We start from the raw sequence: 23627 nt of genomic DNA, 5'->3' as shown, positions 1-23627 counted from the left end.
GACGTACAATGCCTTGCTACCTGTGGCTATTAAGTCAGAAACTAATATAATTTAAATTGGAATTGGATAACTATTTGAAAGGAAAAAATATAGAAGCAGGCAAGGGAAGTGTGGAATGAGTTTAGGACAAATAGCTGCAGTTGAAGAGTGAGCACCAACACAAACACAATGGGCTGAATTCAGGACCTATTTTTATGCTGTAATTTCTGTTCCGTTACTTGCGGAGTTGTAAACCAGTGTCGTAACACATGCAAGGCAATTTTCACATGTTGTGATGATCCTATCTTGACAAAGAGGCACACAGCAGAGGACAGGTGTTTATAGTGGTAAGCATACTGCTTGTATCGTATCCTGCACCAAGTCCTTCTCGCCTATCACCGTTGTTCTTGCTGGCTGACATTGGACCCTGGTCCTCCAACCCTTCAAATTGCAAACATTCACTCTCTTATTAAAATCCCTTCATAGCTTCTTTGATCAAACTTTCATTGACCTCTCTTTATATCTCCTGCTGTAGCTCAGCATCTATTTTGTTCTTTTTCTGTGAAGCAGCGTGGATTATTTCTCCCGGCTATTGATGCGATTCTAAATGTTCAATGCTACTTGATGGTTTATTCATCTTGTACATCTTCTATTGATTTAAGTCCATGGAAGTGTGCAAATTTTAAATACATGGCGATTTTGCAAAATTAGCACAATTAATGGCCAGTAAATTTTATTATTATAAAAGAATTTTATTATTATGTTCATCAACAGATGGCAAATGTGCTGTGTGCTTTATAAGGGTGGTTATAGTTATTAAGATTTAATTTTTCTTTTGTCTTGCAGTTGAAAAAGATTGGAGGTGGGGGCTTTGGAGAAATCTATGAAGCTGTAGACTTTCTGACCCAGGAAAATGTTGCTCTCAAAGTGGAGTCTGCCCAGCAACCAAAGCAGGTTCTCAAAATGGAAGTTGCTGTTTTGAAGAAACTGCAAGGTAAGTTCCTAAGTTGTACATGTTAAGTTTGTCTATCTTTGTTTGGGTCAGTTACAGTGTCTCTGAACCATCGATTAACATAGAAATATAGAAAATATTACACTATAGAAGGAGGCCATTTGGCCCAATGTGACTGTTATGACTGAAAAAGAGCTATCTAGCCCAATTTCACTTTGCAGCTCTTGGTCCATAGCCTTGTGGGTTATGGCACTTAAATTGAATATCCGTGTTAAATATGATTTAGGGTTTCTACATCTACCATCCTTTTCAGACATAGAGTTCCAGACCCCCAACATTCTCTGGGTGGAAAGGAATTATTGAACTCCTCTTGAATTCTTTTGAAAACTACTTTAAATCTTTGCCCACTGGTTATTGACTTCTTCGCAAATGGAAATGGAAAGGTCCTTCCTTTCTACTCTATCCTTATAATTTTATACACATTAAATAAATTGCCCTTCAGCTTCCTCTGGTCCAAAGAAAACAATCCCAGCCTGCCCAATCTATCATCAAAACTAAAATTCTGCATGACTGGTAACATCCTCATATATATCTCCTGGTCTGGTGTGTCACATCCCTCTTGGACTGTGGTGACCAGAACTGTACATAGTACTCTAGCTGTGGCCTAGCTAGTGTTTTATCTATTTCTAGCATATCCTCCCTGCTCTTATAACCTCTGTCTTGGCAAATAAAGGAAAGCATTCTGTATGCCTTCTTAACCAATTTATCAACTACCTTCAGGGATCTGTAGATGTGCACTCCAAGGTTGTTCTGTTCCTCTACACTTCTCGGTATCCTACCACTTATTGTGTATTTCCTTGACTTGTTTGTCCTCCCCAAATGAATTACCTATCACTTTCCTGAGTTGAATTCCATTTGCCACTTTTCTGCCCATCTGACTGGTCCATTAACATCTTTATGCAATCTACAGTTTTCTTCCACATGACCAATTTTTGTATCATCTGCAAACTTCTTGATTATGTGCCTTGCATTTTAGTCTAAATCACTGCTTTATTACCATGAACAGCAAGGGACCTTGCTCTGAGCCCTGCAGACCCCCCAAACTCTAACCCTGTGGAAACAGCCTTCCAGTCACACACACACACCTTTTGTTTCCTGTTACTAAGCCAATTTTATATCCAACTTGCCGTTGGATCCCATGGGCTCTTGCTTTTCTGACCAATCTACCGTGTGGAACCTTGTCAAAAGCCTTGCTAAAATTTATGTAGACTACATCAAGCCAACTACCCTCATCAACTCTTGTTGCCTCCTCCAGAATTTCAGTCATGTTAATCAGACATGACCATCCTTTAATTCCTTCGGAGAATTTTCTGCAATAATTTGCCCGTCACTGAGGTTAGGGTGATTAGGCCTGTAATTTCTTCCTCTCTTTTTAAACAATGGTACAATATTGGCTGTCCTCCAGTCCTCCACCTATAGACAAAGAGGATTGGAAAATAGCCTCTGCTATTTCTTCCCTTCCTTCTCTTGGCAGTCTGGGTTACACTTACATATGTACATGTATATGAATTAGGAACAGGAGTAGGCCTCCTCAATAAGATCATGTCTGATCTAATTTTAACCTTTACATTCCTGCCCACCCTGATAACCTTTCACTCCCTTGCTTATCAAGAATCTGTCTACCTCTGCCTTAAAGATAGTCAAAGACTCTGCCTCAACCACCTTTTGAGGAAGAGAAATCCAAAGTCTCTCAACCCTCAAAATTTTTTCCCACGTCTGTCTTAAATGGTGACGGCTTATTTTTAAACAGTGAACCCCGCCCCGCCCCCAATTCTAAATTCTCCCACGAGAGGTAAGATCCTTTCCACATTCACCCTGTCAAGTCCCCTTAGGATCTTATATATTTCAATAAAGTCACCTCTTATTCTTCTAAACTCTAGTGGATACAAGCCTAGCCTGTCCAGCCTTCCCTCAAAAGATATTCCACATATTAACCTAGTAAACCTTCTCTGAATTGCTTCCAACACATTTACATTTTTTCTTAAATAAGGAGACTATGCCTGGAGTACCGTGTACAGTGTAGGTCTCTCCAGTGGCCTGTATAACTGAAGCATAACCTCCCTACTCTTGTACTCAATTCCCCATGCAATAAACGATAACATTCTCTTAACTTTGCTCTTTACTTGCTGCACCTGCATACTAACCTTTTGCGATTCATACACTAGGGCACCCAGATCCCTCTGCATCTCAGAGCTCTGCAATCTCTCACCATTTAGTTAATGTGCTTTTTTCATTTATCCTGCCAAAATGGACAACCTCATATTTTCCCACATTATACTCAATTTACCAAATCTTTGCCCACTCAGTTAACCTATCTTTATCCTTTCATAGCCTCTTATGTCCTCTTCACAACTTACTTTCCTACCTATCTTTGCATCATCAGCAAATTTAGCAACCATACCTACGGTCCCTTCACCCAAATCATTTATAGAAATTGTAAAGAGTTGGGGCCCCAGCACTAATCCCTGTGGCACTCATCACATCCTGCCAACCAGAAAATGACCCATTTATACCTGCTCGCTGTTTTCTGTTAGCTAGCCAATCTTTTACCAATGCCAATATGTTACCCCCTACACCATGAATTTTTATTTTCTGCAATAACCTTTGATGTGGCACCTTATCAAATGCCTTCTGAAAATCTAAGTACAGTACGTTAACTGGTTCCCCTTTATCCACAGCACATACTATATTCTTCAGAGAACTCCAGTAAATTGGTTAAACATGATTTCCCTTTCACAAAACCATGTTGACTCTGCCTGATTACCTTGAATTCATCTAAGTGCCCTGCTATAGCATCTTTAATAATAGCTTCTAACATTTTCCCTATGACGGATGTTAAACTAACTGGCCTGTAGTTTCCTGCTTTCTGTCTCCCTCTCTTTTGAATAAAGGAGTTGCATTACCTAACTGCAACATGATTGCACTTGAAAACTTAAAAAAAAGAGAGTACCTACAGGTCTAACGTTGCCACAGGAATTTTTGAATTGCCATGCCAAAACAAAGTCCAGCATAAAACGCTTTCTACAAGTGCTAGGAAAGAGGCCCATTGTAAAAACAAAAAACTACTGCGGATGCTGGAAATCCAAAACAAAATTACCTGGAAAAACTCAGCAGGTCTGGCAGCATCGGCGGAGAAGAAAAGAGTTGACGTTTCGAGTCCTCACGACCCTTCAACAGAACTGAGTATAGTTAGGAGAGGGGTGAAATATAAGCTGGTTTAAGGTGGGAGGGGGAGAGAAGTTGAGGGGGGGCTGATTGTAGGGACAAGCAAGCAGTGATAGGAGCAGATAATCAAAATATGTCACAGACAAAAGGAACAAAGAGGTGTTGAAGGTGGTGATATTATCTAAGAAAATGTGCTAATTAAGAATGGATGGCAGGACACTCAAGGTACAGCTCTAGTGGGGCTTGCTTGTCCCTACAACTTGCCCCCCCCACCTTAAACTAGCTTATATTTCACCCCTCTCCTAACTATACTCAGTTCTGTTGAAGGGTCGTGAGGACTCGAAACGTCAACTCTTTTCTTCTCCGCCGATGTTGCCAGGCCCATTGTAAAGTTTGACTGAAAATAGAAATAGCATATATTCCTTGTTTTACTGAACATATTATCAGAAACTATTCAACTGACTCATGATTAGAAAGAGACTTTGATTTCTGCAGTGCCTTGCATGACCCCAGAACGTCCAAAAGAGCTTTACAGTGAATGAGGTACTTCTGATGTGCAGTCACTACATATAAAGCTCCTACAAACAGCAATGAGATGCATCACTGGACAAACTGTATTTGAGTAATACCAGTTAAAGAATAAATTTTTCTATAATAATGTTCATAGATGATTGCAAGGAAATGAATTAAACTTGCAGAATCTGACTGATGTGATACTGTTTGATATAGCACTCCTCATGCAAAAACATCTCTGGGCACAAAAGCAGGAGAAAGAAAAAATATTTGCAGGAGTGGGGGAGCAGCAAAAGACAGTCTAAAGTAGCTTTTTTAGGGTTAATGGCCATCAGGGCCACAGACTTCCAAGGCATGGGCCTTTGGCAGCTGAAACCCTAAAGGTGCTGGACCCGCTGATACGGATAGGCTGGGAGATGCAGTAAAGCAGGCCACACTGGTCACTGGTCTTAGCAAATGCAGCAAGTTTACTTTGGGAGTAATTACTACCAACTTCACAGGACCTATAAGTTGGGAACTGGCAGCCCAAGGATTCCACTAGCCTCAATGGCAAAAGAACTAAAAGGTATGGATTTTTTAAAGACTATGAATACAAGGAATTTCTTTGTAATGCAAAGTGATTTGGGTAGAGAATTGCAAAGGACAGGGGTGCAGTGACCAAGTGATTGGTTCATTGGATGTTGATTAATCAAAAGGGAAAACATGGTTTATGGACTATTGAATATATATCTGACAGCTTGATAAAATTAAAATCATAACTGTTGCAAGATTGGGAAAAATTTTATTTGCAAAGATTGTTCCAGTTAACTAAGTGAGTGGTACACTGAAGTTTGCCTTTCAAGTGAAATGATAAACTGAAGCCCCGCTTGCCCTTTTCAGCTGGACGCAAAAGATCCCATGACACTATTTGAGGAGCAAAGGAGTTCTCTCGAGCATCTGATCAATATTCAGTTCTCAACCAACATCACTAAAAAAACAAACAATTATCCGGTCATCATCACATTGTTGTTTGTGGGATCTTGCTTTTGATAAACTGGCTCCCTACAATAGTGAGTACGCATAAAACGTACTTGAATGTCTGAAAAGAGCTTCAGAATTTCCTGATGTCGTGAAAGGCACTAGGCAAGTAAAAGTCTTTCTTCTAGAGTGAAAGCTTTTTCATGGCTTTATACCAGGTTAGTAAGAGTGTAAGAAATGAGGCAATCCCAGTAAGCATTTGATTCTCTAACTGCATCTTTTTTATTTATTCTTTCACTCAGGCCTGGTGACTTATACATTTTCAAAGGTGCTAAACTCCTAAATATTTCCTCTGTCACTACGTTTACACTATCCAACATTTCACACTCCTCACCCTTAACTAGATACCTGCATCCTGTGAAGACAGGCACAAAATATTCATTAAGAACCATGGCCACGCCTTGCTCTCCACACACGTTACCTTTTTGATCTCTCATTGGCCCGTCTCTTTCCTTAGTTTATTCTATTGCTGTTTATATATTGATAAAACATCTTTGCGTTTTCCTTGATTTTATTTGACAATGTTTTGCTGTCTTGTGAGTATCCTCCCCATCTGAAATCAACCATCGCCTGGCAAAAGCAAGCTCAGTGTTTGTTAGGCACATCACAGACTTTGGACAGAGCTTTGGTCTCAGAACAAATTGTACCAGGCAGTAGTTCTTGCATCACTTCTTCATGGGTGTGACCTGCATTGGATGGCTGATCTCCCCTGTGCACCGGTGGAGCATACCGCTGCCACTGCCTCCTAGGCCAGACCGGTATCACATATAGCAACTAGAAGCAATCCATAGCATTTGTGGAAAGAAAGACAGAGTTAACATTTTGAGTCCGTATGACTTCTTCTGTCATAGAGACTCGGAACGTTAACTCTCTCTTTGTCTCCACAAATGCTGTTGGACCTGCTGAGTTTTTCCAGCACTTTCTGTTTTTGTTTCAGATTTCAAACATCCGCAGCATTTTGCTTTTGTTATAGAAGCAATCCATCTTTGCTGTCTGAGATCTATTTGCAACAGCGGGAGGCATGGCAAAATCCCCAACACAAAGGTTCTTGCAAAGTGCTGCATAACTGACTTGAAGAGCATGTTAATCAGAGCTCAGCATCACTGGGTCGGTCATATGTTTCACATGGAGGATTCCCATGTACTAAAAGCAGTACTCCACAGCCAGCTGAAAATGGGAACCCGTACCATAGGACGTCCCAAACTTAAATATAAAGACTATCTGAAAGCCAACCTCAGAGCTGGCAAGTTACCGTCTCAATACTTGGGAAGAAACAACCTTGGACAAACCCAAATGGAAATGCCTCTGTCGTCAAGCGATCTTGACATTTGAGGTGGATGGAGTCAAGTGCCTTCAGTGACAAGCGAGCGAGGTGCAGAGGCAATGCCTCCACCCATACCTCCAACACTGACTTCACATGCAGTATATGCAATTGGTTGGGCAGAGAGACTTGGTCTCATGCATGAGACAACATAAACCCAGACCATAAACTATTAGTTTTGTTTTGCTGAACGCTCAGCGGCGAGAGAATCCATTGATTTGACAGCGTTTTCTCATGCATGCTCTTCGCTTTCATTTAATTTCAACCCTGCTCTTTTTATTCATTCTTTTCCGTGTTCGCGTTCTCTCTTTCTCACGCACTCTCTCGCCTGCGCGCGCCACCTCTCACCCCCGCGCGCGCCCCCTCTCTCTCGCCCGCGCGCGCCCCCTCTCTCTCGCCCGCGCGCGCCCCCTCTCTCTCGCCCGCGCGCGCCCCCTCTCTCTCGCCCGCGCGCGCCCCCTCTCTCTCGCCCGCGCGCGCCCCCTCTCTCTCGCCCGCGCGCGCCCCCTCTCTCTCGCCCGCGCGCGCCCCCTCTCTCTCGCCCGCGCGCGCCCCCTCTCTCTCGCCCGCGCGCGCCCCCTCTCTCTCGCCCGCGCGCGCCCCCTCTCTCTCGCCCGCGCGCGCCCCCTCTCTCTCGCCCGCGCGCGCCCCCTCTCTCTCGCCCGCGCGCGCCCCCTCTTGCCCGCGCGCGCCCCCTCTCGCCCGCGCGCGCCCCCTCTCGCCCGCGCGCGCCCCCTCTCTCTCGCCCGCGCGCGCCCCCTCTCTCTCGCCCGCGCGCGCCCCCTCTCTCTCGCCCGCGCGCGCCCCCTCTCTCGCCCGCGCGCGCCCCCTCTCTCTCGCCCGCGCGCGCCCCCTCTCTCTCGCCCGCGCGCGCCCCCTCTCTCCGGCCCGCGCGCGCCCCCTCTCTCCGGCCCGCGCGCGCCCCCTCTCTCCGGCCCGCGCGCGCCCCCTCTCTCCGGCCCGCGCGCGCCCCCTCTCTCCGGCCCGCGCGCGCCCCCTCTCTCCGGCCCGCGCGCGCCCCCTCTCTCCGGCCCGCGCGCGCCCCCTCTCTCTGGCCCGCGCGTGCCCGCCCGCCCCCTCTCTCTCTCTCTGTCCGCCGCCCGCCTCCCCGCTCTCTCTCTGTTTGCCGCCGCCCCCGCGCTCTCTCTCTCGCCGCCGCCCCCGCGCTCTCTCTCTCGCCGCCGCCCCCGCTCTCTCTCTCTCTCTCGCCGCCGCCCCCGCTCTCTCTCTCTCGCCGCCGCCCCCGCTCGCTCTCTCTCTCTCGCCGCCGCCCCCGCTCGCTCTCTCTCTCTCGCCGCCGCCCCCGCTCTCTCTCTCTCGCCCCCGCATCCCCGCTCTCGCTCTCTCGCCCCCGCATCCCCGCTCTCGCTCTCTCGCCCCCGCATCCCCGCTCTCGCTCTCTCGCCCCCGCATCCCCGCTCTCGCTCTCTCGCCCCCGCATCCCCGCTCTCGCTCTCTCGCCCCCGCATCCCCGCTCTCGCTCTCTCGCCCCCGCATCCCCGCTCTCGCTCTCTCGCCCCCGCATCCCCGCTCTCGCTCTCTCGCCGCCGCCCCCGCTCTCTCTCTCTCGCCCCCGCATCCCCGCTCTCTCTCTCTCTTGCCCCCGTTCTCTCTCTCACCCCCGCGCCTCCGTTCTCTCTCGTCCTCGCCTCCGCGCCCCCCTCTCTCTCGCCCCCGCAACTAGAAGCAATCCATAGCATTTGTGGAGAGAAAGACAGAGTTAACATTTCGAGTCCATATGTCTTCTTCTGTCATAGAGACTCGAAAAGTTAACTCTCTCTTTCTCTCTACAAATGCTGTTGGACCTGCTGAGTTTTTCCAGCATTTTCTCGCCCTCATCCCCGCACGCGCCCTCTCGCCTCTCGCTCGCCCTCTCGCTTGGCCTCTCGCCCTCGCCCCTGTGCGTGCCCTCTCGCTCGCTCTCCCCCACGTGCGCCCTCTTGTGCTCTCGCCCCCGCGCGCGTGCTTGCTGTTGTTTCATTGATGTTTCGTTCAGTGGGTGCGCAATGGAATCAACTGCATGCCTGCCGATATTTAAAAGGCCAATTAAGGCCATTAAGGAACTGATTAAGGTCAACTTTATGCTGCCCGTCCAACCTTACGGTTGGCAGGCAGGCGAAAAGGCCAAGTGGCCTTTATGTTTTTTAGGAAACCTCATCCATGAGCGGGATGAGGTTTCATAAAGCTTTTATGAAATAAATTTTTTTTGAAATTCTGAAATATAAAAACATGTCCCATCTCATGTGCCACTGTCACATGAGGGGACATGTTTAACTAAATTTTTATACCATTTATTTATTTCAAAAGTGCTTCAATCTACCTGAGGCAGCTCCGTGCTCAGGGAGATTGAAGAGCTCTTTCGGCGCATGCACGTTAGAGCAATGGCCCCGACTCTTCCTCCTCCGTTGAGTGCTACTGCTTGCATCTTATGCTGGGAGGGCCTTAATTAGCCCGCCCATGAAAAATGGCAGCACGGAGCCAATTGCGGGCAGCGGTCGGCCCTGTGACTGCTCCCGTCCGCTCCTGCCGAGCCCGCCCAACACGGGAAAAATTCAGGCCAGTGTGTTTATTTTTCCCAAAGATTACTGGTAAAATTTAGTGCTATGAGAAATTTTTATGATCAGGAAGGTAAAGTGCAAAGACATAGTGAAGCAATGGGAATTTGTAAATGAGAAAATATGTATAAAGGAGCGAAGGTTGTGTGTAAGGGTAGGCATTTTTAAGATCTAATAAGTGTCAAAAGCCTTCAGCATCTATGCCTCAAGCTGCATCCTTCAAAGAACTGAAGTTAAGAAAACTCACTTTGAATTCAACTGTTTCAGGGTATCATGTTTCTTTGCCTGGGTCTTTTGAAATCTGTGTGTCTTACTGTTGCCTTATCATAGTAGTAATTTGTAGATCTATGTGTGCTTAAAAATCATTTTTCTTATTAATAAATGTTTAATCGACTTTTGTAAAAGCCTGTAAGACTTGGTGGTCTTATTACTACTGAATTCAAGGCATGCATCTCAATTTATACAAATTGCCAAACAAGTTGTGGCAGTTCTTTCAAGTTTCCCTTTGGGATTTGAACAACTCAGCATTTACCATTGGCTGTGCCATAACATTCACCCTCAGATCCTGTTTGTGATGCTCCATCATAAAAGGCCTAAGGATCTTGTACAGAATGCTTAAATAGTAAACACTGTAAGAATGCTAACCTTTGCCAATGTGGGGACCTATTGTACTGCCATAAGGATGTGAAAAACAAAGACTTCCATTTTTGAAAAGGATTTGCATGCATCACTCGGTTGTGTTCTCCACTATTGTCCTTTGTCTGGTGACAATGCCGTATAAAATACATGAATCCGTAATGTTCTAGTATCCCCAGATGGCAATATGAAGGAGGATTAATCAGGCTTGCTCATAATTTCTGGCTTCAATAATTGGCTGTAAACAGTGATTAATTAAAACCATAATAATTGTGCCCAAACCTCACTTTACGATAACAAAAATATTTCTTGACTAGAGTAACATGAAGCCTCCAGTTCAAGGTAAAGGAAAGTGAAAATTTGATTGCTGTTGGCATTTGTGGTGAAAATATATGCTAAATATGTCTTTAAAAAGAGAGTAATGGCATGTTCAGTGCCAAATAAGGCTGAAGATAGACATTGGTTGCACCAATTGGATAAAGATTGTATTCAATTAATGTACAGTGGAACAAGTGTTATGAGGCTTTGAATAAAAAATGAATCGAGCAATTTCAATTTTTTTTCTTTTTCTTTCTATATATGTTGGCGGCACTTAAATGAAACTTTCAAAGAAATATGAAAGATGAGGAAAAAGTAACAAAAATCAGACAGTATTCTTCTGCTGCCTTGGTTTGTAAAGGAAGTGTGTAACTGAACCAGACGCACCACAAGTGTATGCAAGTCTTGGAGGCAGCTGTTGTATCAGGGGAGTCCTGGGCGTCGGGGAGCCGCAGGGAGTTGAAGACGGAGGTAGCATGAATTTGATTACAACTGAGGGTGCCAGATTTGAATGCCCGATCGCCATGCAACTCCAATCTATAGCCTTTGCATTGTGAATCAAGTGCTTTTTACCACAATGTAATCCTGGTTTCAGCATTTTCTGGATGTGACCTGTTTTTGTTTTTACCCTCCCATTCATCTAATTATTTCTCAAGGGGGAGGTTTTGCCATGTAACAATTAGAATCATTTGCATTAAGTGTGAGATGATTTGTTCTGTGTCCTGTCTATCCCCCGATCATTTTATGACTTCTAACCAATTTTGTATTGCAGACTATTCATAGGATGTTCTCTAAATCATATGTCTTTGTGTGGGTTGGTTGTGAAGGAGAGAAAAGGAATGTAATAATTGAGTCAAAAAGGAATGGGAGGGGCAATATCATGTTCTTGAAAGTGCATACACCTATGTTAATTTGCTGTGAGAGACGGACAAGTGCAACGAATATACTGTGTAAGTGCCTGTTGAGTTTGACACAAGGCGGAGAACACAGGAGACTCGGCAACCTTCAGAAGGTTGAGCAAAACTATTGAGGTGTCAATCCTGTTTTCCAAAAGACATTACGAATTCTGATGCATTCGCAGAGCTCAATGCACGTTGCACATGAAGCATTTTCTGGCTTTGTATAAATGTGAGCTATTTTCAAATGTCTAAGTGTTGCACTACAGTTGTAAATGCTGATTAAGATTTAAATTTATTTTATTATAGGAAGTACTCTGAAAAAAGATTTTGAAACATTCAGTATGGGGCTGCAGCAGTTCAAGAAGCTGGCTCACTACCACCTTCTCGAGAACAATTAGGGATGGGCAATAAAAACGCTGGCTGGCCCATGTTCATTGAAAGAGTAAAAAGCATATAATAAACAGCAGAATTTTGCGTCGCTCATTGAATAAGCATCTCACCATGTTGTGATGTTGAGGGTAAATCAGAGAATGCTGAGTTCTACTGCTTTCAGTGTTTTCGTAGAAACTAAAGATGCTTGAGGTTAATTCCATGTTCAGGCCAGTCAGCTATGCATGTTTATCTGAGAGATTTCACCATTTTCATTCTACTTCTCACAGGGCTTTTAGGATTTCATTCCCATTAAGTGAAAAAAGTTTGAGAAAGTTTAAAAATTTATTTCTTAAAGGGAACTTTATACATGTGCAGTGAGAACAAACAGCTTGCATTCCATTTGCAGATTGTTATCCCAGATTGTTTCTTTGCATGCAGGACTTTTATATTTTACAATTAATACTCTTGATTCAAATCTTTCCAAATATCCATAAACATTATGCATTTTGCAAGTATGCACAGCTTTCTCTATGGCCTCCTCCAGTGTGTGCTAAGATATTCTGTTGTGTGACGAAGTAGAATTATTGATTTCTCTTCCTGTTGCCACCCCACTCCCCCAACATATTACTGCCTCTTAATGTTGCATATGGCAACCCAGATGAAATTAGCTATTTAGTGAAGGCCTGAATACAAATCTCATCTGTGGGTGGCACTTCAGCCTCAATTTCTTCTTTAAAAAGAGAGAATTTGTATTTATAATGTGCCTCTCAGGACATTCCAAAGTGCTTTGCATGAAGTATTTTTGAAGTGTAGTCAATGTTGTAATGTAGGAAACATGGCTGCCAATTTGCACACAGCAAAATCCACAGATAGCAATAAGGTAACCATGTGATAATGTTTTTAGATGCTGGTTCAGGGATAAATATGGCCCAAGAGCTCCTCTTCAAATAGTGCCATAGGATTTTTTACATCTACCTCAGGGAGCAGATGAGGCCCTGGTTTGATATCTCAATCAAAAAAGAAAGCACTTTCGACAATGCAGCTGTCCTTCGGTGCTGCATTGAAATGTCAGCCTAGATTTTTCCCTGAAGTCTTTGGAGTGGGCCTTGAACCCATAGTAGTGAAATAGCCCATTAATTGCCGTTCAGTCACTGCATTGGCCTAGGTCTTCCAGTCCCAAGATCGTAGGACACTGAACGTACATACCCCTGTGTCCCCCAAGATGTGCTTCGCGATTCCACGAAAGTCCCGACGCACTGACTCCATGGAAATTGCCTGGGAAGTTTGAACTTCCAATGGGCAATTCCCCAGGACACTCAGAAGTCTCCGACTGGAGTTAGAGTCAGAGACTTTGGAAAGTTTTTCCTCACCCGGAAGGCTACCCAGGAAACATAAGACAGAAAAACCCTAGTCTAACTCCTGGGTAGTGATAGAACTGACTCCTCCCCTGTGCCCCTACCCCAAAGCACCCAACCCGATGATCCCCTCGACCACCCCACCACCTCACCCAGCAACCACTGTACCCACCTACCTCATCTCTCCCTCTCTCTCTCCCCCCCCCCCCCTCTCTCCCCTCCCCCGACCCCTCTCCCCACTCCCACTTCTTTTTCTAACCCCGCCCACCCCTCTTGCTCCCCCCCCTCGCCTCTTTCGCTCCCGCGCCACATCTCTCTTGGTCCAGTGCCTCCCCTCTCGCTTGCGCCCCCCCCCCCCCCCAACCTCTCTCTCTCTCACCCCACCTCTTCCTCTTTCTCTCTCACCCCATCTCTCAACCCTACCTCTCTCTCTCTCACACCCAGCCCTCTTTCTCTCTGTCTCTTACCCCAACCCCTCTCTTTCTCCCTCTCTCTCTCTTTCTCCCTCTCTCTCTCTTGCCCCCACCCCTCTCCTCTCTCTCTTGCCCCCACCCTTCTCTTTCTCTCTCTTTCACCCCCACCCCTCTCTTTCTCTCTCTCTCTCGCCCCCACCCCTCTTTCTCTCTCTCTCGCCCCCCACCCCTCCCTCTCTCTCTCTCTCGCCCCCACCCCTCTCTCGCCCCCCACCCCTCTCTTTTTCTCTCTCTCTCTCACCCCCAACTCTCTCTCTCTCTCTCTCTCTCTCGTTCTCTCTCTCTCTCGCCCACCCACCTATCCCTCTCTCTCTATCGCCCCTCCACCCCTCTCTCACCACCCAATCTTTCTCTTGCCCCACACCTCTCTTGCTCACTCTCTCTCTCTCTCTCCCCCCACTCTCTCTCTCTCTCTCCCGCTCTCTCGCTTGCGCGCGGTCTCTCTCGCCACCCCACCTCTCTCTTGCCCCCAACCTTTCCCTCCCTCGCGCTCTCTCTCTCTCGCCCGCCCATCTCTCTCTCTCGCCCGCCCACCTCTCTCTCTCGCCCGCCCACCTCTCTCTCTCACCCGCCCACCTCTCTCTCTCGCCCGCCCACCTCTCTCTCTCGCCCGCCCACCTCTCTCTCTCGCCCGCCCACCTCTCTCTCTCGCCCGCCCACCTCTCTCTCTCGCCCGCCCACCTCTCTCTCTCGCCCGCCCACCTCTCTCTCTCGCCCGCCTACCTCTCTCTCTCGCCCGCCCACCTCTCTCTCTCGCCCGCCCACCTCTCTCTCTCGCCCGCCCACCTCTCTCTCTCGCCCGCCCACCTCTCTCTCTCGCCCGCCCACCTCTCTCTCTCGCCCGCCCACCTCTCTCTCTCGCCCGCCCACCTCTCTCTCTCGCCCGCCCACCTCTCTCTCTCGCCCGCCCACCCCTCTCTCTCGCCCGCCCACCTCTCTCTCTCGCCCGCCCACCCCTCTCTCTCGCCCGCCCACCTCTCTCTCTCGCCCGCCCACCTCTCTCTCTCGCCCGCCCGCCCACCTCTCTCTCGCCTGCCCGCCCGCCCACCTCTCTCTCTCTCTCTCGACCCCCCCCACCTCTCTCTCTCTCTCTCTCTCTCGACCCCCCCCACCTCTCTCTCTCTCTCTCTCTCGACCCCCCCCACCTCTCTCTCTCTCTCTCTCGACCCCCCCCACCTCTCTCTCTCCCTCTCTCGCCCGCCCGCCCACCTCTCTCTCTCCCTCTCTCGCCCGCCCACCTCTCTCTCTCTCTCTCTCGCCCTCCCCACCTCTCCCTCTCTCTCGCCCTCCCCACCTCTCTCTCTCTCTCGCCGCCCCCACCTCTCTCTCTCTCTCTCGACCGCTCCCCCACCTCTCTCTCTCTCTCTCTCTCTCGACCGCCCCCCCACCTCCCTCTCTCTCTCTCTCTCTCTCTCTCGACCCCGCCCCCCCCACCTCTCTCTCTCGACCCCTCCCTCCCCTCCCCCACCTCTCTCTCTCTCTCTCTCTCTCTATTCGTATCCAGGTATGGCAGCTGTTGCTGGTGCCACATAAAGGGGGTGTGGCTCCACAGATTCTCTTCCTTGCTCTCTGCGAGGATTCTCGCGCTGAGGGAGTTCTTCTACATCATGGATTAGAAACCGAGCGTTTTCAATGTATGCAGATAAGTGAGTAATTTTCTGTCTGAACAGCGTTGGAGGAGGCAGGGGTTCCGACTCTAATTGGAAGTTTTGGACCAGAATACTTAAATTCCTCTATATTCAGCTTGTCAGTTTAAAAGCCATTTTTTGTTTTTATTTGAAGAGGAAGTGATTGTTTATGTGTCAAAGGGATGGTAATATTGTGTCTCATTCCATGACTGACATAATATTCTCGGATACGCTAGTCCTTGGCTTAACCTCTCTCAAATGCTTACTGGGATGAGTGATAGCTTAGTTATAACTATTTCAAATTTAAATAAAAAATTGACTTTTTCATTGTGAGTGATGTTAGACATGTGACCTGGAAATATTATTCTCCTTGTGCTTCCTCTTCACATCCCTCCTGTTTCAGTATTAAAAACTCCTAAAATAAGCATGGCACAGGAAGATCTAGAATAATAGACCTTCTTTCTTCCAACTATGTTTTTAATCACCTTATAAAAACACCAGTAATCAAGCGACATTTCCATTTAATGCCTAGTTCTTCCTCTTCCATCTTCCAAAAGAAAAATAAATTTTCATAGGTGAAACCCTTTGGCTCATTCTGCACTTCCTCCAAATAACTAACTGATAGTGGGAGCCCATCAGCTTGCTGCACTGAGCATTTTGAAATATTTCCCATTGGTTATTGAAAATTTCACTTGTTTTCTAGGGGTGAATTTAATGTGCATTTTCAATACCCCTAAGTGATGATGCACATTAGAAGCTTACCACAGAAATTGACCTTCAAAAATGTTTGAAGCTGACTTTAACTGAGCTGTGGTCTGCAATATAAATGAGACTACAGAGTATATTGCACAGCAGAAAGGTCAGTGGAACTGCATTAAGCTTATAACACGGCCATGGATCATTTAATGTGATTACAGTGACCTGAGTAAGCTGACACAGATGAGGGTGATACAAGGCAGTGTGCTATTTTCCTGAGGCTGTTGGTGTTAACAGTTAAACTTCAATATCTTTGTGATTTTTTAAGGCACATTTCGTTAGGTAAGGAGACTCAGTCATTCGGCTAGAAATGGTTTTGATTGGCTATAGAAACCGTAACTCTGGAGGTGTAGCGGCAAATATGGAGTGAGAAAAGATGACTGTGGCTGGTGACCAGTGGGACCTTTTAGTTTCCAAGAGATGCATGGAAGCTGGATGTTTTTACAATGTGCTTTGTAGGAAGAATGTTGAGGATCAGCTAGAAACAAGGACAACCAACATTGAATTAGTCAGCATGATCTATGTACAATAATATTGAGGGTTACGATGACATTGCCATGCTGAGCATATGTGTGTTATGTGCCTGATGATCAGTACCCTTGAAATTGGTGGAATGGATTCCAGTTGGGAAAGACATAAGAGAACAAAGCCGAGTTGGCAAATTAGTCTACTACAGGGTCTGAAAGGAAGAGAGATTCTAGGCAGAAAGCAAACATAAAATACAGATTACTGCTGAGGAAAGCGACATGTCTAAGCTTTTTGCCTTGCACTCATCAGGACACTCGCAAGAATACCAATGTAAGGGAGAAAACAACAATATATACTGTATGTGAAGAGAGGGCTGATTGGCTTGCAAGTGGCATTGCCATGGAGAATGCACCACTGATGGTGACTGACAGTTAACTGCCAAGTGCTCTCTTCGCATATAGTATAAATTGTTGCTTTCCCTTATATTTGTATTTTTGAGTGTCCTGATGAGTGCAAGATGAAAAGCTTAGACATGTCGCTTTTTTTCAGCAGTGCTCAAGTTCTGTATTAACAACAATTAAAATGGATCAGCCTTGTGCTGTCTTTGAGATTGATCATAATGATAAATATCAAATCTGTCACTCGTCATTAACAGTCCTGAAAATATGTTAAACTATTTTCTTTCTCCACTTCAATTTAGTGTGTAACTTAAATTTGATAGAAAGTGACTTTGCAGCAAAACTAATGAAAATATTTTTATTTCAAAACATATTCCATAATTGTTTTCTTTCTAACGTAAATACTTTTATAACCTTGCTGTTTCAAATACTTAATTTTTAAAAATTCCTTGTATTAAATAATGTAACTGGTCACTTGGGTTAACTTGGTTAATGTGCTAAGTTCAACTGGAGCAAATTATCAAATTATTTTGTAAAATAATGGTATTTTACATTTAGTTTTGTTTTGTAAAGTTGTATTTTTCAAGTGTGTCTTCCTTGTTATAAAACACTGCAGGCTGAAGGGAAATGATATGCAACAGGCTTGTAAACCCCATTTGATTTGGTCTTGTGTAGCTGAAGACTTTTAGAATATTTAGCCTTGGAAAGCAATGAAATAATTGTGTTCACAGATTTGAAATCAAGGCTAAATATTCTAAAAGTCTTCAGCTACACAAGACCAAATCAAATGGGGTTTACAAGCCTGTTGCAACATTTATCTCTACATAAGTCATTCCAAATAATTCCCATGGTTGATACATGGCTCAGGGATACCTGTGTTGCACGTAAATCATTGCTATGACTCTGACACGGAGAGTGCACGTGCACTATGCTGTGCACTATCCCTCACTTTTTTCCTTCTCCATTGCTTGGCCCAGTTGCATTCATGTGGACCCTGTTACAGATCAAGTTAAAGGATTTTCCTCTTCAGCTCTGTATCTGTCCAGTAAACATCAATTCTTTTGTACAGTGGAGAGCTGTTAATAAAGTTCAGACCAAGTCTCCCTACCCACTCAACCATTATTGGTGTTTTGTCCAGATTATGACACTATACTATTTTTTTGTAACCTGCCTATATTATGGCACTATTATTTTTTTGTAACCAGCCCCAAGAAACATCCACTGCCAAGTGATTGAGCTTGAGATAATTGAGAGAATTGACATGGTTGTAATGGTATCAAAACTCTCTGCATAATCTTTTCCTTTCTCCAGTCTGTACTTTCCAACACCTCTAAGATGGAGCCGACCAGAAGTTCATTGACTGCATACCACCACCACCACCCGCCCCCCACCCCTCAAATCCCAAGGTAATTGGGAATTGGTCAAGGAGGCAACATGCATTTTCATAGTGCTCTTAACAAAGGAAAAACATCCTAAGATGGTAAAATGACCACTCAGCCAAAGGAGGTGATACTGGGATGGGTGACTTAAAAATTTAGTGAAAGAGAGAGGTTTTAAGAATGAGGTGATCTTTTGAAACATACAAGATCATGAGGGGACTTGATAGGGTACATACTGGGAGGATGTTTCCACTCGTGGGGAAGAATAGAACGAGGGGACACAGTTTAAGAATAAGACTGAGACTTTTAAGACTGAGATGAGGAGAATTTTTTTTTTGAGGGCCGTTAGTCTGTGGAATTCTCTTCCCCAGAGAGCAACGGGGGCTGAGTTATTGAAGTTACTCAAAGCTGAGTTAGATTTTTGATTGACAAGGGAACCAAGGGTTATGGGGGCAGACAGGAAGGTGGTGTTGAACCCACTGTCAGATCAGCCATGGTCTTATCAGGCTCGAAGGGCCGAATGGCCTACTCCTGTTCCCAAGCCCTATGTTCCCAGGTTAAGGAGCTTATTAAAGGAAGAAATAGAGTTTAGGGAAGGAATTCCAGAAGTTAGGTATTATACAGCTGATGACATGGCAACCATGGTGGGGCCAAGGAGCCGGGGATGCACAAGTGACTAGAATTAGAGGAATGCAGAGTCCCTTCAGTGTTTTAGGGCTGGAGGAGGTTATAATTTATTACTGCACAAATTTAATTTCAGTATTATTTTCATTAAAGCCTAAGTGACTTTTTAAAGTGGCAAGTATGTAGTTCAATCTCTGAATACAAATGAGACCATGAACCACTTGACCGTTTGGCGTTGTGGGTTTATGATATTACAATCCCAGCTGCTGTTAATACTGGACAAGTCAGGTCCCAAACTGGCCTGATAGATCCTAACGTTTTTTTTTAGAAATCGTGGAGGAAAGTTACTGAACAAATTTGCAGGAGTCTGCTGATGAACTTTTAATACAAAGAATAAAATATTTATTAAATCAAGAAAAATGAACTATATTACACTAGACAAAAAGGTTGGAAAGATCTCTATACAAACACCAAGACGACAGTTCAAATTCCCACTCTTCCTTTACCCAAGCAGTATCTTTACAGATGCATAAACCAGGGAAGAGTTACCACTGGCTTGCCTCAAAGGCTTCTCACTTGGGACTAGCACAGTTGCAAATGGTTTTCTTCTGGTGAATTTGAGAGCATTCACTCTATGCTTTTCACCCAACTCTTATCATTCCCTGAGACACCCAAACTGCACTCCAAACTCACTGTTTCTTTAACTGCAGAGCAAACAAATGATTTCCCTAAACTCAGTCTTCCTCTGCTAAACTGGTCACTTTACTGAGTTCTTTAACTGATGATTCAGTCAACTACTGCCCCCAATAGCCTTGAGGTCTGTCTTATCTGACAGGTTAAAATTCTTGTCCCCTCTTTCTGACGCACACTGAACTCCCTCCTCTGCCTTTTCTGTGTCGCTTGACCACTGTTGCTAGGCAACAGTAACGTTTTTTCTCCCACATTATTTCTCCTGGCATTCACAACTTTTAACCCATTTCTTTAACTTCAGGGTTGTAAATAATATAACTGTGTGTGTATATATATATGTGTGTATATATATATGTGTGTATATATATATATATATATATATATATATATATATATATATATATATATATATATATATATATATATATATATATATATATATATATATATATAAACAAACAAACCCAAAAGGCCTGACTATCCAATCAGACTTATATATAAAAACAAAAAACTACGCTGGAAATCCAAAACAAAAACAAAATTACCTGGAAAAACTCAGCAGGTCTGGCAGCATCGGTGGAAAAGAAAAGAGTCGACGTTTCGAGTCCACATGACCCTTCAACAGAACTGAGTATAGTTAGGAGAGGGGTGAAATATAAGCTGGTTTAAGGTGGGGGGCGGGGGGAGAGAGAAGTTGAGGGTGGGGTGGTTGTAGGGACAAGCAAGCAGTGATAGGAGCAGATAATCAAAAGATGTCACAGACAAAAGGATCAAAGAGGCGTTGAAGGTGGTGATATTATCTAAGAAAAGTGCTAATTAAGAATGGATGGCAGGACACTGAAGGTACAGCTCTAGTGGGGGTGGGGTGGAAAGACTGACAAGGTATTAGTTGTAGATTTAAAAATAATGGAAATAGGTGGGAAAAGAAAAATCTATATAAATTATTGAAAAAAAAACAAAAGGGAGGGGGAAGAAATGGGGTGGGGATGGGGGGAGGGAGTTTAAGATCTAAAGTTGTTGAATTCAATATTCAGCCCGGAAGGCTGTAAAGTGCCTAGTCGGAAGATGAGGTGCTGTTCCTCCAGTTTGCGTTGGGCTTCACTGGAACAAATGCAGCAAGCCAAGGACAGACGTGTGGGCAAGAGAGCAGGGTGGAGTGTTAAAATGGCAAGCGACACGGAGGTTTGGGTCTTTCTCGCGGACAGACCGCAGGTGTTCTGCAAAGCGGTCGCCCAGTTTGCGTTTGGTCTCTCCAATGTAGAGGAGACCGCATTGGGAGCAACGAATGCAGTAGACTAAGTTAGGGGAAACGCAAGTGAAATGCTGCTTCACTTGAAAGGAGTGTTTGGGCCCTTGGACGGTGAGGAGAGAGGAAGTAAAGGGGCAGGTGTTGCATCTTCTGCGTGGGCATGGGGAGGTGCCATAGGTGGGGGTTGAGGAGTAGGGGGTGATGGAGGAGTGGACCAGGGTGTCCCGGAGGGAACGATCCCTACGGAATGCCGCCAGTGGGGGTGAAGGGAAGATGTGTTTGGTGGTGGCATCATGCTGGAAATGGCGGAGGATGATCCTTTGAATGCGGAGGCTGGTGGGGTGATAAGTGAGGACAAGGGGGACCCTATCATGTTTCTGGGAGGGAGGAGAAGGCGTGAGGGCGGATGCGCGGGAGATGGGCCGGACACGGTTGAAGGCCCTGTCAACGACCGTGGGTGGAAAACCTCGGTTAAGGAAGAAGGAGGACATGTCAGAGGAACTGTTTTTGAAGGTAGCGTCATCAGAACAGATGCGACGGAGGCGAAGGGACTGAGAGAATTGGATGGAGTCCTTACAGGAATCGGGGTGTGAGGAGCTGTAGTCGAGGTAGCTGTGGGAGTCAGTAGGCTTGTAATGGATATTGGTGGACAGTCTATCATCAGAAATTGAGACAGAGAGGTCAAGGAAGGGAAGAGAAGTGTCAGAGATGGACCATGTGAAAATGATGGAGGGGTGGAGATTGGAAGCAAAATTAATAAATTTTTCCAGGTCCCGACGAGAGCATGAAGCAGCACCGAAGTAATCATCGATGTACCGGAGAAAGAGTTGTGGGAGGGGGCCTGAGTAGGACTGGAACAAGGAATGTTCCACATACCCCATAAAGAGGCAGGCATAGCTGGGGCCCATGCGGGTACCCATAGCCACACCTTTTATTTGGAGGAAGTGAGAGGAGTTAAAGGAGAAATTGTTCAGTGTGAGAACAAGTTCAGCCAGACGGAGGAGAGTAGTGGTGGATGGGGATTGTTCGGGCCTCTGTTCAAGGAAGAAGCTAAAGGCCCTCAGACCATCCTGGTGGGGGATGAAGGTGTAGAGGGATTGGACATCCATGGTGAAGAGGAAGCGGTTGGGGCCAAGGAACTGGAAATTGTTGATGTGACGTAAGGTGTCAGAGGAATCACAGATGTAGGTGTGAAGGGACTGGACAAGGGGAGAGAGAAAGGAGTCAAGATAACGAGAAATGAGTTCCGTGGGGCAGGAACAGGCTGACACGATCGGTCTGCCTGGACAGTTCTGTTTGTGGATTTTGGGTAGGAGGTAGAAGCGGGCCGTCCGAGGTTGGGCGACTATCAGGTTGGAAGCTGTGGGAGGAAGATCTCCAGAGGAGATGAGGTCAGTGACAGTCCTGGAAACAATGGCTTGATGTTCCGTGGTGGGGCCATGGTCCAGGGAGAGGTAGGAGGAAGTGTCTGCGAGTTGACACTCAGCCTCCGCGAGGTAGAGGTCAGTGCGCCAGACAACAACAGCACCACCCTTGTCAGCGGGTTTGATGACAATGTTGGGGTTATTGTGTATATATATACACAATTGTATTTATAATCAGTGTGGGTATTGTTAGAAGTAAAAGGCTTACTGTTCTAAATGTTTCGCATCAGATGAGCAAACGTGTGGTTGCAAAGATGTTTCGATATGACTTTCTTCAAACTGCAGATCTGTTCATGGAGTCTGCTTTTGTTTAAAACATGTTATGTGCTTTAAAAGAAAAGCTGTCCACCAGTGGGTGTATATCAACTCTAAAACTAACCCACCACTGAATTTTCTGATTAACTTGGGATATTCCCATACTAGTGTTCTGGAGTTAAACAAAGGTAACTACATAGGTATGAGGGCAGATTTGGCCTGAGTGGACTGGACAGGAAGACTACAAGGTAGGACAGTTGATGAACAGTGGCAGATATTTAAGGAAATATTCAATTCCTCCCAAATAAAATATATCCCAATGAGGGAAAAAGATGCTAAGAGGGGGAAAAAGCATCCATGGCTAAGCAAGGAAGTTAAAGATAACTTAAAGGCAAAAACTAAGGCATACCAAATTTCAAAGGTCAGTGGCAGGCTGGAAGATTGGGAAACTTTTAAAGATCAACAAAGGGTTACTAAAAAAATAATAAAAAGAGCAAAGGTAAATTATGAAAGAAAACTAGTGCAAAATGTAAAACCTGATAGCAAAAGCTTCTAAAAGTATATAAAAGGAAAGAGAGTAGCTAAAGTGAATGTTGATCCCTTGGAGGACGGGACTAGAGAGTTAATAGTGGGGAACGCAGAAATGGCAGAGATGCTTAATCAATATTTTGCCTCATCTTTCACAGTGGAGGACACAAGTACCACCCCAATAGTAACAGGTAGTGCAGAGGATATAGAGAAGGAGGAATTTGGAACAATCACCATCACTAGAGAAGAAGTACTGAGTAAACTATTGGGATTAAAGGGTGACAGGTCCCCAGGACCTAATGGCCTATATCCCAGGGTCTTCAAGGAAGTGGCAATGGAGATAGTGGATGCATTGGCTATAATATTCCAAAATTCCCTGCATTCTGGAAAGGTTCCAGTGGATTGGAAAAATGCTAATATAACGCCCTTATTCAAAAAGGGGGGGAGGCAGAAAGTAGGAAACTATAGACCAGTTAGTTTAACGTCTGTCATTGGGAAATTGTTGGAATACATTATTAAGGAAGTAGTAATGGGGCATTTGGAAAGCCAAAATGCAATCCATCAGAGTCAGCATGGTTTTATGAAGAGTAAATCGTGTTTGACTAATTTGCTC

At 45.3% G+C, this 23627-nt stretch overlaps 1 protein-coding gene across 2 annotated transcripts in view; it reads left to right on the top strand.

The window, feature by feature from the left end:
- LOC144693247 (tau-tubulin kinase 2-like) overlaps nucleotides 1–23627 on the top strand; it is a 313940-nt gene that overhangs the window by 101901 nt on the left and 188412 nt on the right. For both annotated transcript variants that reach the window (XM_078562916.1, XM_078562915.1), the window contains exon 3: nucleotides 826–973. In XM_078562916.1, the coding sequence (XP_078419042.1) occupies nucleotides 826–973 (148 nt within the window). The remainder of the gene's footprint in view (nucleotides 1–825; nucleotides 974–23627) is intronic.

Source organism: Cetorhinus maximus, chromosome 18 (assembly GCF_964194155.1).
Source record: "Cetorhinus maximus chromosome 18, sCetMax3.hap1.1, whole genome shotgun sequence".
NCBI classification, from domain to species: Eukaryota; Metazoa; Chordata; class Chondrichthyes; order Lamniformes; family Cetorhinidae; genus Cetorhinus; species Cetorhinus maximus.
Note: the sequence above shows the minus strand (reverse complement) of the source record. Positions and strands in the feature narration are given on the sequence as shown.